This window comes from Heptranchias perlo, chromosome 6, assembly GCF_035084215.1.
Source record: "Heptranchias perlo isolate sHepPer1 chromosome 6, sHepPer1.hap1, whole genome shotgun sequence".
NCBI lineage: Eukaryota > Metazoa > Chordata > Chondrichthyes > Hexanchiformes > Hexanchidae > Heptranchias > Heptranchias perlo.
In genome coordinates this window covers 35960119-35975722 of record NC_090330.1, presented here as the reverse complement: position 1 = coordinate 35975722, position 15604 = coordinate 35960119, and the positions used below count along the sequence as shown (strand labels likewise).

Genomic DNA, 15604 nt, shown 5'->3' with positions numbered 1-15604 from the left:
CAAAATCTCAGAACCCTTGGGAGGAAAGAACACCTGGGAAAGCCTAATAGCATTTCAGTTTCAAAATACAAAACCCCAACTGGCCACTATGCCCAATTTGTTCACAGAAAATCTTTTGGAGCATTACAGCACTAAGTGTTTATCCATATGCAGCTCAGAGACACAGCAAGTTAATACAATGGCACATTGTTACATGTAACACACTTACAATCTTCTATGATTCAAGATTAACAATATTGCAAGTTCCTAATCTCAACTGGACTTGTCTAAAGGAAGCAAAAGGGCAAATTTCCACAGGGGAGGGGGGCGGGGGGAAGAAGGGGAAGAGGAGAAAGAAGGGAGAAAATGACAACTCACACTGGCTAAGTTGGAAATGTTAAAAAAGCTGTACTAAACATTTTTTTTATATAAAACAAAAACATGTATAGCATATTAGAGATACTGCCCCAAATTTATTTTTTGAAATTCTATACAAATTTACCTGTTGACGATCTTAGATCAAGTACTGGATCATCCTCCTCTGCCAAGACTATTTATGCAATGCGTCTAACAACTCTGGGGAATTGCATGCACAATGGATTAGATACTGGACTTTTACCCTTGCAGCGGGGTTCAAATCCAGCCCAGATGGATGGGGTGAAAGTCTCCTGTGTGAAATTAGCTTGGGTAAAGTCAATCCAGTTCCTAGTGTGATGGCTTGCATGAGAAATGGAAAAGGGGCAGTAAGGCAGAATATAAGCTCTAATACGTATCTAGCTGTGCTATATCTAACCAGAGAGTCCTTGATGCTGACACTGGATGCCTGAAAAGTGTTCTAGTCCCCAGCATGAACAACCTTCACTTTGATGAGCACAATTTTTTAAAAACTCATCTAATTTCCAGTAGTAGTGACTTCTATACACCAACACCCACAACAGCATTAATTCAAGTGCAAAGCCAGTAGCTCAGAACTACCAGGAACACTTTACTGAGAAATCACTAACAAAATGTAACAATTGTCTTGCTTGACACATGGCTTAGCTGAAGGTAGCTAGAATACAAAAGTTGCAGCTGGTCAGTGAAGGATGTACAAAAACAAACAAGGATCATTTTAGAAAGTTTACACACTGGACTGTGCCCTATAAACAAGTAAAAGTCTGGACAACATTGGTTATTTAAATGTGATTTTTTAAAATAGAAGACTTCCAATTTGTTAAAAAGTGACCTAATTGTGCAGGATACAGTCATTTATGTACCTTGCTTAAACAGCCATACTTCACTCTTAAAACAAGTGACTAGCATTTCACCATTCCTATTGAATCCACATTCACTGGTGCTTCAGCCTGGCAAAGTTTTTGACTCAAGGTCACATTATAGTGTGTCACTGCAGCTGTATTAATTCTTCAATTCACTACCATCTTTTCCCTCCAGGAACACATTCTTGTTTTACATGAAAACTCATTTCCCAATAGCAGTAAAAACAAATTACACACCTGTTCACTTTTTCTTTGTATCCATTTGCTTTACCCTCCTCACTTGCAAATTCTGAGTCAATGTAGCAGGAACACCATCAAATGACCTTTTTGTTTTAAAACCAGAGGCCACTCCAGACACTAACCAGCTTCCATGACAACTCATTGCCAGGTAGTCAGCTTTGTTCATTTCATAAAATAAAGAAATACTGGCACACAGAAAGGATAGAAGTTACAACTATTACTGCTTTGGGTTAATGTTTTTCTTCTTTTAAAAATTGTACATTAATGCATGGTGGTACTTATCTCAGATTTCTCTGGAGTCTTTCCATGCATCAGAATTTATTAACATCCAGCAGCCTATAGCTCAGGATTAAGACAGTACTCATATGAATGTTAATCTATTCGTCAGTGCAAGTAGAAGCTTTGGCTTTAGATCAGAGATCAACTTTAGTGATAGAAAGCCTCTCATGTATTTGGTACAGGGATAATCTTATAGATGGGATAGAAACATAGAAAATAGGAGCAAGAGTAGGCCATTCGGGCCTGCTCCGACATTCAAAATGATCATAGCTGATCGTCTAACTCAGTACCCTGTTCCCGCTTTTTCCCCATATCCCTTTAGCATTAAGAAATATATCTATCTCCTTCATGAATACATCTAATGACTTGGCCTCCACTGCCTTCTGTGGTAGCGAATTCCACAGGTTCACCACCCTGAGTGAAGAAATTTCTCCTCATCTCAGTTCTAAATGGCATACCCCATATCCTGAGACTATAACCCCCTCGTTCTGGACTCACCAGCCATTGGAAACATCCTCCCTGCAACTAGTCTGTCTAGTCCCGTCAGAATTTTATATGTTTCGATGAGATCACCTCTCATTCTTCTAAACGCTAATGAATACAGGCCGAGTCGACCCAATCTCTCCTCATACGTCAGTCCTGCCATCCCAGGATTCAGTCTGGTAAACCTTCGTTGCACTCCCTCCATGGCAAGGACATCCTTCCTCAGATAAGGAGACCAAAACTGCACACAATACTCCAGATGTGGTCTCAACAAGGCCCTATATAACTGCAGTAAGACAGCCCTGCTCCTGTACTCAAATCCTCTTGCAATGAAGGCCAACATACCATTTGCCTTCCTAACTGCTTGCTGAACCTGAATGCTCGCTTTCAGCGACTGGTGTACAAGGACACACAGGTCTCATTGCACCTCCCCTTTTCCCAATCTATCACCATTCAGATAATAATCTGCCTTTCTGATTTTACAACCAAAGTGGATAACCTCACATTTATCCACGTTATACTGCATCTGCCATGTTCTTGCCCACTCACCCAACTTGTCTAAATTACATTGGAACCTCTTTGCATCCTCCTCACAGCTCACATTCCACCCCATAGGAAGACTGGTAGTGTAACTAAAAGTAGCATCAAATTACTAAATAATTTATGGTCAACATAAGAGGAAATATAAACTTGACCTCATCACATCTATGTTTATGAAGTACATTATACATGCCACACAGCCTAGATTGCAAACATGAAAAATGTAATACTGCAAAAAGTTGAAAGATTTTGGAAGAGGAGGGTTAAAGAATAACTTCTTGCATGTAATACATGCAAGAGCCCCTTAAATGCTCCTATTGGGGTTGGGAGAGGAGGCACCTCTCACCTGCCATTTACCTTGGCTCCTAGATACATCATTCAACTTCTGGGTAATACACTGCAGGAAAAGCATGGGTTTAATCAAGGAGACAATTTTCTCTGTATTTCAACTGCAGTCAAGTGATAGTTTACGGTTTATTACCTCAACATTTTGACTGGAAAATAGATTATAATTTTTTTTAAATTCATTCTCAGGATATAGGCATCACTGGCAAAGCCCACATTTATGGCCCATTCACTTAAGGTGTGATAGGCTGCCTTCCTGAACCACTGCAATCCATGTGGTGAAGGTACAACTCAATGCTCTTCATGGTCATATTTCTTATTTGTTGGTTTTTCTTGTTCGAATTTTCTGGACCTGGAGGTGTGGAAAGACCTACTTTTAGAACTGCTGCCTCATAGATGAAAGTACTAATATCAGCAGCATCAGATATATGCAAGTTAATGGGACAGTCATTTAAATTTTGCATGTCGCCCACCCCCACCCCACAAGCTCTTAACGCAGCTCAGAAAATAAAGCTTACAATACGATGGGGGGGTGGAAGAGAAGGAAAGAGACGAATTACTAGCACCAGACTGTCGATACAGAATTTCAGAGCACCCCTTCCACACAAGGAATTATAAACCATGGTCCAACCACAATGTTTTCTGACAAACGGATTTATTAGCTCATTCAACCATAAACTACTACCAAAAAGCAAACAAACACGTTAAACGAATTCTAAAATGCTATTTTAAAATATTCAAACATTACACATCCTTTACTTACCGGCTTCGGCATTTTGTCTGTCCCGGTTAAACACTAACACAACACAGTCCAATCGTTCTGCTTTCTGTGAAGAATTAAGTACACCAAAGCAAGAGGGTTATAAATAAAGTATCAAGTCCACATTTTTTTAATTACATTTCACCTTTTAATTACAACATGTCAATACATTGTATCAGCTCTCGTTGCGCTTACTATTTCCCCTCCCCTCACTTTTCCGACAGCCCACCTCTACAGCATTGAATTGCACACCCTTGCCTATTTGCTGAGTGGCAGCTTCAATATTCATTCGGAAGCAGCCAGGCCAACAAGGGGGCGGGTTAAACGGGATGATTGATGGCTCGTACAGCCAATGAAGAGGGTGTGAGGGAGGCTCTGGTGCGCTCCCGGCCTCTCCTCGTGCAGGTGTCTGGGCTGTGATTGACAGTGACAGCCGCCGCTGCCAGCGCTCAGCAGCGGTTGGCCGAGGTATAATTTGTGCCATTAACGGTTTTATTAAACCAATCTGCGCGGTCGGGAGGCTGGATTTCAATCTTCTTAGCGATTCGACGTGGTGTTGAGTTTGATTATCAGAGAAGTGAACACAAGTTATGGTTTCTACTGTTTGGCGCCACCAGACAGTTGTTAGGATGGAAAAAAAATCCACGGGGGAAAAAAAAGAGACAAACATTTATTGTTAAGCTAAAAATATTTAAATACGCAAGCTGGAGAATGATTAACCGATGCATTGCAAAAGGAAGTTTTACACAAATCATGTTTTCTGTTAACAGCAACAGAAACTGCAGAGGACAATGATTTCACTGTTGGCGCAGTCCGTTCAACACACCTACAGAATAAAACCGCATCGTGCCTGCAAGTTCCCTGTCTTGTTGCAACTTTGATATTGCTAATATTAAAATGCACATTTGTTTAAAAGCCCACAGATGAAATTAATTTTACCTTTGCACTGTGTTAGAAACTCAAATTAGTCACAAGCAAAAAGCCTTACGAATAACAGAACCCGTCGGCGTTTATCCCACGCACATACAATATATGAACACACATACTCTGCAGCTGTGGCGGGGATGGTTTAAAACCTTTTACAAATGAGAGTGATAAAATATGTTGATTTGGAACGTATTGTTGCATGAAAAATGGCGAAACATCCAAGACATGATGCATACTTCAAATCAAATTCCAATATTCGAACCTTTTGTTCTGATGTACCGCAAATATCCCCGTCCACTCAACTGTTACAGTTCAAAGTCTTACGCGACTGGTTTGTTACCATGTTTCAATAGAGAAAAAAAGACGCGATATTATTAATTCAATGCTTAACGATTCGCAACTAAATAACGTTCATCGTGCAATATAATTATTCATCACACTATCCATCAGCTATGCAGATTGTTATTTTTTTTTCCACATTCATTTAAAGAATGTCAGGATCAACAGTTTTCTTTAAGTAGAGGAATGTAGCGGGAAGGGCCCTGGCCCCGGCCTTCATTAGTAGCTTTAAGCCTGCCAACGAGACAGAGACACAGGGAAAGAGAAGCAATTGGAAATCCTCATACTCAGTATAGGCTATGTTTTCATAGTAAGGCAAAAAAAATAGAAACAGAATTTACCTGGGCGTAAAAACTGACCTCTTTAAAGGTCACGTGAGAAAAACTCCCCAAACAAATTGTCCTTCTCAAATTTCTCTGCTCGTGATGATGAAGCTGTGCAATTTTCAGTCGTAAGAACGCAACATGGCCGCCAGTGAGAGCAAGGCGTGGTCCCCACTGACACATCTCAGAGCCGCCGTCATCTACATGGCACTGCCTGTACCCCCCTCACTCATTTCTTTCCCTCTCTCTGCGAGCTGAGACGGTGCAGGGGTGACCGAGGAAACCGCTCGGGGCAGCGAAAGCGCCGCACTAACTGTTGTCAACTAAGTGCGATCGCTCTCCGGGAGCAGCTTCTGTGCTCCACCACTGCACCCACTGCGGAGCAGGCAATAATTTCCAAGTGAGGGGGAAGGAGGCAAATTGATATCTTTCTATTACTTAGTATGAATGATCACTGCTTAGTAAGATCTGGATGTTAAAACTGTACCCCTTTCCCACAAATTTGATAAAATAGTCTACTAGCGGGAATCACATTTTGAATGACAAATTTTGATAGAGAATTTGCAAATTACTTAATCGTCCTATATTTTCTAAAATATATGTGGACACTAACTTGGGAGCTGTGAGATATATAAGGCATTTGCGATTTAAGGTCTTCCTCACTAAGTTAAATAAATTCTGTATTCCCCTGGAATATTATGTATACACCATAAGTATATATACCAAGAATATAATTGAAAGAACTAAATACTTTTTAAAATTACTTTCTAAAAATGTTAATTTAATATGACTAAATCCCTTATGATGTTACATTTTATTTTTTTTAAATTAAGTAATTAGGAAATTGATTCCCTAAACCAACCTGCCCAGACCCATTCCAAGTTAACTGCCACGCAATGCTTCAGAACTAAGATCAGGTTGCAAGTGTGTGAGAATGTGCGCTACAGGCTGCTCTGCCTACTTAAGTCATAATTAATATTGTAGTCCTGGTAAGATAGCATTGGTACTGCACCACTTATTCTCTCTCATCCCCCCTCCCAAAAGCAGTAACCCATGATAGGATACTGTTCAATGGATGCCTGAAGCACTGTGGTACTTTGTCAAGTGGCTAATCTTCATGTGTGAGCATAGACAAGCTACTTGACCATAGGTATGGGGATCAGAGTTGCACTGAATGGGGCACCAACACCCTCCCTCCAACACACACACTTATTTTCTAGCAGGGGTCAATAGATAGTTCTGACAAAAGGTCTTTGACCTGAAACGTTAACTCTTTCTCCACAGATGCTGCCTCACTTGCTGAGCTTTTCCATCATTTTCTGCTTTTATTTCAAATTTCAAGCATTCACAGTATTTTTCTTTTGAAAGCAATCAGGAGGAGGAATGGTTGATATTTTTTCCCCTTTCTAACCCAGGGGCACAGAGGTTGATAATAGTATTTCCCTCCTCTGCCATAGGTAAGACGAGCAAACGGAGCAGAAACTAGGAATGACGGTTTCCTGGTCTGTATGACTGATTAACATACCACATTCTGCATTTATCTACTCACCTATCAAGAGAGACTGATTCATTGATTTTTATGGCAGAAATTCTGCCCTGAGGATGGAGCAACTCTGAATGTTGAACACTGGCAAATTACTTGTATATGAATAGTTTTTTGTGCTGAATAACATCCTTAATCGTTCATTGGAGTAAAATAAAGTGTCAAATGTCTGGGCTAGAACATTAGAGATAGAATATTTATAATATTGAATTTTTGTAGTTCATATCCCTGGGCTAGGGAGGGGAAAATCTTATTCCTGCTCCTGATTGCTATCAAAAGTAAAATACTGCAGATGCTGGAAATCTGAAATAAAAACAGAAAAATGCAGGAGAAGCTCAGCAAGTCAGGCAGCATCTGTGGAGAGAGTTAAGGTTTCAGGTCAAAGACCTCTCATTAGAACTATCTACTGACCCCTGCTGGAAAATAAGTGCCTGTGTTGGAGGGAGGGAGGGAGGGTGGTGTAGGATTCAGTGTAACTCTGATCCCCATACCCATAGTTGGATTTTCACAGCTAACCATCATATTTTTGATTATACAATATACACTAACTATGTATAATTATTAATATTAAGTGCTCAAAATATTAAGGATTGATATCATCAATTACTAAATTAAAATAAAATCAGGATTCCACCTATCTTGTGATAAACATCCCTGTACTATGAAATCATCATAACCCTTTTTCTTTCCTAATTGTCTCCCCTTTTTCCCCAAAGGCAGTGACTTGCTCATGCTTGGGTAGGATTCAATGGTTGCTGGCCACCTTCCTGTGCCTTAGCCATATGATCATTCTTCACATGTAAGCTTATACAGTGAGAATTGGCAGAGTATCACAGCAAAGCCTGACCTTTTCCTTATTTGTCATTCACATACACAATTCCCAGACAGGGGGTCATGAGTAGTGATCAGGAGCAGAAGTCCTGACTGTTTTATCCCATTCCAGGTCCAGCAATGCTGAGGCCAATTGTAATGCCCCTAACATCCTCCTTAACTTTCATACTACCTGTATCTCCACAATATTTCCTACCAGCTGGTCAAGCTGAATTTTTTAATATAAAGACTTCACCACCTTTATTAGAACCTGTTACAGTAAGATGAACTGCCATAATCTATATATTCATAATAAGAGTGCATATATAAAACTACCTATAATATATTTTTTTAAACTACATCACACACTTCCCATCTGTGACAGTTCACTTCCCGTTGCCACATTTTTGTCATCTTTTTCATATTATAAATCCCTAAGCCCACATTTAACATGCGATTTGCCTATGTAAACTTGTTACACTGATTACGCTGCCTGTGCCAGCTCCACTATCATCTTGATTTTTAAGGTGACCTTCCAAAAAATAAGTATGGAATAGTTTGTTATAGCCTAAAACTGCTCAATTTTAATTTATTAATTACATAATATATTCCTACACGTATTAAATGTCTTTATGTAGTACTTACATGTATTTGGTAATAGTTTGCCTATTTAAACTGACTGTCAGGCTGTTTGGCTTACCCTCCCGAGTGTCTCCTCTGCCTTCTCTGTTTGTCCTCTCCCACTCCTCCCCCCTTCCCCTGCCCCTCCCTCATATCATGGTCACTATTTGCAAGATGCTCCCTTGCTGTCAAATTGTTCACTAATTCTGATTCATTACTCACCTCTAAATCCAGTACAGCCTGTTCTCTTGTTGGTTCTAAAACATATTTTTCTAGAAAACTATCCCTTGGACTGGACTAATAATCTGGAGTCATGAGTTCAAATTCTGCCACGGTAGCTGTGGAATTTAAATTCAATTAATTAAATAAAATCTGGAATTAAAATACTAGTATCAGTAATGGTGGCTATGAAACTACCGGATTGTCGTAAAAACCCATTTGGTTCACTAATGCTCTTCAGGGAAGGAAACCTGCCGTCCTTACCCGGTCTGGCCTATATGTGACTCCAGACCCACAGCAATGTGGTTGATTCTTAATTGCCCTCTGAAATGGCCTAGCAAGCCACTCAGTTGTACAATCTTGCTAAAAAAAATCATAATAAGAATAAAACCGGACACGACAAAGGCAAACCAAGCCCAGTTGACCCTGCAAAATCCTCCTCACTAACATCTGGGGACTTGTGCCAAAATTGGGAGAGCTGTCCCAGAGACGAGTCAAGCAACAACCTGACATAGAATCATACCTTTCAGCCACAGTCCCAGACTTTTCCATCACCATCCCTGGATATGTCCTGTCCCACCGGCAGAACAGAGCCCATCAGAGGTGGCAGTTCAGTGATATACAGTCAGGAGGGAGTGGCCGTGGGAGTCCTCAACATTGATTCTGGACCCCATGAAATCTCATGGCATCAGGTCAAACGTGGGCAAGGAAACCTCCTGCTGATGTATCAGTCCTCCTCCATGTTGAACACCACTTGGAGGAAGCACTGAGGGTAGCAAGGGCACATGAATGTACTCTGGGTGGGGGACTTCAATGTCCATCACCAAGAGTGGCTTGGTAGCACCACTACTGGCCGAGTCCTGAAGGACATAGCTGCCAGACTGGGCCTGCGGCAGGTGGTGAGCAAATCAACACGAGGAAAAAACTTACTTGACCTCGTCCTCACCAATCTACCTGTCACAAATGTATCTGTCCATGACAGCATTGGTAGGTGTGACCACTGGCACAGTCCTCGTGGAGATAAAGTCCCGTCTTCGCACTGAGGACACCATCCAACGTGTTGTGTGGCACTACCACCGTGCTAAATGGGCTAGATTCAGAACAGATCTAGCAGCTCAAAACTGGGCATCCATGAGGTCGCTGTGGGCCATCAGCAGCAGCAGAATTGTATTCCAGCACAATCTGGAACCTCATGACTCGGCATATTCCTCACTCTACCATTGCCAACAAGCCAGGGGATCAACCCTGGTTCAATGAGGAGTGTAGAAGAGCATGACAGGGAGCAGCGCCAGGCATACTTAAAAATGAGGTGCCAACCTGGTGAAGCTACAACTCAGGACTACATGCATGCTAAACAGCGGAAGCAACATGCTATAGACAGAGCTAAGTGATCCCACAACCAACGGATCAGATCAAAGCTCTGCAGTCCTGCCACAACCAGTCGTGAATGGTGGTGGACAATTAAACAACTAACGGGAGGAGGAGGCTCTGTAAACATCCCCATCCTCAATGATGGCGGAGTCCAGCACATGAGTGCAAAAGACAAGGCTGAAGTGTTTGCAACCATCTTCAGCCAGAAGTGCCGAGTGCATGATCCATCTCGGCCTCCTCCCGATATCCCCACCATCACGGAAGCCAGTCTTCAGCCAATTCGATTCACTCTACGTGATATCAAGAAACGGCTGAGTGCACTGGTTACAGCAAAGGCTATGGGCCCCGACAACATCCCGGCTGTAGTGCTGAAGACTTGTGCTCCAGAACGAGCTGCGCCTCTAGCCAAGCTGTTCCAGTACAGCTACAACATTGGCATCTACCCGACAATGTGGAAAATTGCCCAGGTATGTCCTGTCCACAAAAAGCAGGACAAATCCAATCCGGCCAATTACCGTCCCATCAGTCTACTCTCAATCATCAGCAAAGTGATGGAAGGTGTCGTCGACAGTGCTATCAAACGGCACTTACTCACCAATAACCTGCTCACCGATGCTCAGTTTGGGTTCCGCTAGGACCACTCGGCTCCAGACCTCATTACAGCCTTGGTCCAAACATGGACAAAAGAGCTGAATTCCAGAGGTGAGGTGAGAGTGACTGCCCTTGACATCAAGGCAGCATTTGACCGAGTGTGGCACCAAGGAGCCCTAGTAAAATTGAAGTCAATGGGAATCAGGGGGAAAACTCTCCAGTGGCTGGAGTCATACCTAGCACAAAGGAAGATGGTAGTGGTTGTTGGAGGCCAATCATTTCAGCCCCAGGGCATTGCTGCAGGAGTTCCTCAGAGCAGTGTCCTAGGCCCAACCATCTTCAGCTGCTTCATCAATGATCTTCCCTCCATCATAAGGTCAGAAATGGGGATGTTCGCTGATGATTGCACAGTGTTCAGTTCCATTCGCAACCCTCAAATAATGAAGCAGTCCGAGCCCGCATGCAGCAAGACCTGGACAACATCCAGGCTTGGGCTCATAAGTGGTAAGTAACATTCACGCTGGACAAGTGCCAGGCAATGACCATCTCCAACAAGAGAGAGTCTAACCACCTCCCCTTGACATTCAATGGCATTACCATCGCCAAATCCCCCACCATCAACATCCTGGGGGTCACCATTGACCAGAAACTTAACTGGACCAGCCATATAAATACTGTGGCTACAAGAGCAGGTCAGAGGCTGGGTATTCTGTGGCGAGTGACTCACCTCCTGACTCCCCAAAGCCTTTCCACCATCTACAAGGTACAAGTCAGGAGTGTGATGGAATACTCTCCACTTGCCTGGATGAGTGCAGCTCCAATAACACTCAAGAAGCTCGACACCATCCAGGACAAAGCAGCCCGCTTGATTGGCACCCCATCCACCACCCTAAACATTCACTCCCTTCACTGCCAGCGCACAGTGGCTGCAGTGTGTACCATCCACAGGATGCACTGCAGCAACTCGCCAAGGCTTCTTCGACAGCACCTCCCAAACCCACGACCTCTACCACCTAGAAGGACAAGGGAAGCAGGCACATGGGAACAACACCACCTGCACGTTCCCCTCCAAGTCACACACCATCCCGACTTGGAAATATATCGCCGTTCCTTCATCGTCGCTGGGTCAAAATCCTGGAACTCCCTTCCTAACAGCACTGTGGGAGAACCTTCACAACACGGACTGCAGCAGTTCAAGAAGGTGGCTCACCACCACCTTCTCAAGGGCAATTAGGGATGGGCAATAAATGCTGGCCTCGCCAACGACGCCCACATCCCATGAATGAATAATAAAAAAAACCTGTAGGAGCGATATTCAAGTACTGGTGAAAAACAAATGGTTAAGCGGGATTTCTGTATATACACATGGGACAATACACTTGAGAGAAGACTATGAATGAACCACTGAAATTCTGATTTAAAAAGAGGATGTAATGGGGTAGAAATTGGTATGCATTGCACCCATTTTCAGGGATAAATGGGGCGTAACACATGCAATTTAGCAGTGGGACTGCATACGCCCAATCTGCGCAGACATTGATCCCACTGCTCAATTCGTGCCCCGGTGGATGCCCAAATCAGGTGTTAGGCCCATTGAATATGTAAATTGAATATGTTGAAGGACCCCTTTTCAAAATTAGTAGGGCCTGCCCCGCTCAGGATTCTTCAGCGGCCCCTGCAGCAGCCAACGAGAGGTAAGTTATATAATAAAAGAATGTTATTAAAAAAGAACACTTTCCTGTAAAGCCAGCAAGAGCAGGAATTCTCCCCCGACTCCACAGGCTTCATGATACCTCCCCCCCCCCCCCCACCTTGTCGATTACTCCAAGCCCCCTCCCAGGACTTACCTGAGGGCTGCTGCTAACGCCGCAGCGGCCTGGTATTGATGCTCGCTTCACCCGTGAGCTGCCTGGGGATGCGTAGCAGGTATCCGCAGCTCGCCTGTTTAATTTAAATGAAGCCTGAGGCTGAATTTTGATTGGGCCTTGGGCCTACCTGTTCCAGTGCAGCGATTGTTCCCTGTGCCCAGTTCACACTGGCAATCTGTCACTATGCAATTTCTACCCCAATTTCTCTTTAAAAAGTATATGATAGAATCTCTTTGTAATCTTACAGGCTTGTCTGGTAGAGTATTGGAAAAAATATCCTCTTTCATTACCTTCTAAATTATAATTGGAAGTTACTATAAAAATAGAAATAAAAACGGCAATTCAGCACGTTTAAAAGTTAATAGTTCCATGCCTTTCTTTAAAATATAAAAGTTAGAGCTATATTCATTTCATAGCACCAGAAAAATTAAAATCATATTCCCAGTGGATTGACATCACAATATAAATGTGATCTGACCAGCCTTATTCATCTGATTTTCTTGAACTCAACAGATTTATATTTTTTCTCCATTGAAACAAACTACAACAACATAGCGTTTGTCATTACCAGCAGAGAGGCTGATCATAACTCATTGGTGACTTTGTCATGTCGAATATTTATCGTATCTCACTGTTGACCATGACACACCTGCTACTTCACACACTTGGAAACTGAAATCCAGAACCAATTTTTTGGGCAGCATTTAAAAATAATCTGAGAGCAACACTTGCAGTAATAACTCAATGGAACATCTCATGACCATATAGAACACACAGAGAGTAATAAATATATACAGAGAAGAACATGAGCGGGTGTGTGCTACAAAGCTGAAACACAATCTCAGAGTTCTGCCGATGTCCTAAACTGTGGCAGTAAAGATGTGCAGGAGTGTTATGGACTATGAATTGCCAAGATTTTATTATTGCAGCACACAACTATCTTCTTGATGAAAGTCAGGACTTTCCTGTGTGACTCTTGTACCTGCTGTTGCTATCTATTAAGCCAAATTTCATATGTTCTCTTACAGCAGTTCAAGGTACACTCATTTTATCAGTTGTCAGTCTTCACTGGTTTGTACCAAGAAGTTTCATTTAGTCGTTATGCTAAAAATATTTCTAATATCAATGTACTCAATAGCATTTGCCGACATTACAACAGTCTCAGCAGTTCAGAATTAATTCATTATATGAAACACTTTGAGAAATTGGGGGAGATTTTATACTTGGGTGGCAAACAGGCTCGATATTGGCAGTGTTCCCTCACTGCGCCTGGCCACTCCAGTGTCCCAAGAATGTGAATACTTTCCACCTGTACCAGCACTGCAGTCACATGTTATCCTTCCTAATCTTCACTCAGAGCGTGGTGAACCTATGGAATTCTCTACCACAGAAGGTTGTGGAGGCCAAGTCACTGGATATATTTAAGAAGGAGCTAGATAGAATTCTAGACACAAAAGGCATCAAGGGATATGGGGAAAGTGTGGGAATATGGTATTGAGATGGAGGATCAGCCATGATCATATTGAATGGCAGAGCAGGCTCGAAGGGCCGAAGGCCTACTCCTGCTCCTATTTTCCATGTTTCTATGGCCAATTTTGGCATTTGGGAGGTCCAATCTGTTTTCTTGCCTCATTAATATTTTTCCATTGAGCTGTGGGCACCAAACAGGCTGCAGTATGCCGATTGAAAATCAGCTGTGTGCAGGTGAGGCCTGTAGAGGAGGGTATGGATGTGGAGGGGAATGAGAACGGGCCAGAAGACTTATGGGAGGCCCGGAGGAGCACCCCTCCTCCCCCATTGGTCAATTTACCCTCTCCTCAAGCCATTTTGACTCAGGCGAAGGCAATCCCTTTGATATAGTCCCTGTTGTTACAGAAATCACTCCAGTATCCCAAGAATGTGACTATTTCCCTCCTGTACCAGCTCTGCTGTCCAACACTTGGCACAGGAAGCAATCTAGAGATTATTATCCTTAAGGTCTTCTTTTTCAAACCAGTGTCTAAGTCCTTAGATTCCCACTGCAACACCGCAGAGGTACTTCCATGTCATTGGTTCCAACATAGACCATGACTTTTAGCTGCTTTCCCTACCTTTTTAGAAGTTTTTCCATCTGTTCTGTAATGGTCTTCACCCTGGCACTAGGGAGACAACATATCATTCAGTACTCCCGGTCATAACTGCAAAAGCGCTGTCTCTACCCCTGACTGTAGAATCTCCCAGTAGTACCCCTCTCCTGTTCTTGTAGTCAGCTTGCCTATCACCCTCATGCTTCACGGTACGGAATCCTACTTTAAATATGCAGATCGGAGTCCAATGAGATCATCTGCCCCAACTGCAATTTTAACTGGTAACCTGAGCGGGGAAGCCGTTGTGGCTTCTCTGTTTGGTGAACACAGTGGAAATAGAATGCAGGGCCAGAAGAGGTTAAAACAGCTAAATGTTTAAAACTTCTATTTACTTTCCTTGTGGGACCAGGAGGAGCAGAAGTGCTTCTTCAGGCTCCACAAGGAAAGTTTAGGCCTTCCCTGCCCTGGGCTCCCCGCTTCCCGAAAGTGAGACCCTCCTGAAATCACCTCCCCATGACTTACCATGATGCTGACAACCGTTGCTTCGGTGCCAGCCAGCAACCTCCTGCTGCCCGAAATTCCGTGCCCGCCAGCTAGTTGCTGCTTCCTGCTTGTTTCAGGCAGGCAGCTGACCTGGACATGCAGATGAGGCCCAGGAGTTAGAATTGCCCGGGCCTCACCGTGCTACGGTTAGGGGGATTGGTGCTCACCTGCCCCTATTTGCCAAATCCCACTCCAGGTTTAAAAAATCGGGACTTAAGTATCTGTTGGACAGTTCCAGTAACTCAGGAGTTCCTTATACCTGTGAGTCCTGCGACCCTCTGCTGCTCCTGCAGATGGCCACCCACTTCTTCTTTTCTCTACATTATCCCTGTGCCCCGAACTGTCTAGCACTGTCTTTTGGGTAATCACATTTTGGAGAGTATGATCCAGAAACCCTGGTCCCATCCTATCTGATGCTGTGGCCAATTGCTGTTCGAGCACAGAGATCCTTTGCTCCAGAGACTCAATTTTCCAACACTTAGTAACTTCTCAGAAACACTG

General features: G+C 43.1%; 1 protein-coding gene across 1 annotated transcript in view; it reads right to left on the bottom strand.

Moving 5' to 3' along the window:
- Positions 1 to 5841, bottom strand: part of LOC137322900 (radixin) — a 79849-nt gene extending 74008 nt beyond the window's left edge. The window contains exons 1-2 of the mRNA XM_067986112.1: positions 5490 to 5841; positions 3886 to 3949 (exon numbers count right to left, since the gene is read on the bottom strand). Coding sequence (XP_067842213.1) covers positions 3886 to 3897 — 12 coding nt within the window. The 5' untranslated portion in view covers positions 3898 to 3949; positions 5490 to 5841. The remainder of the gene's footprint in view (positions 1 to 3885; positions 3950 to 5489) is intronic.
- Positions 5842 to 15604: the final 9763 nt, after the last annotated feature.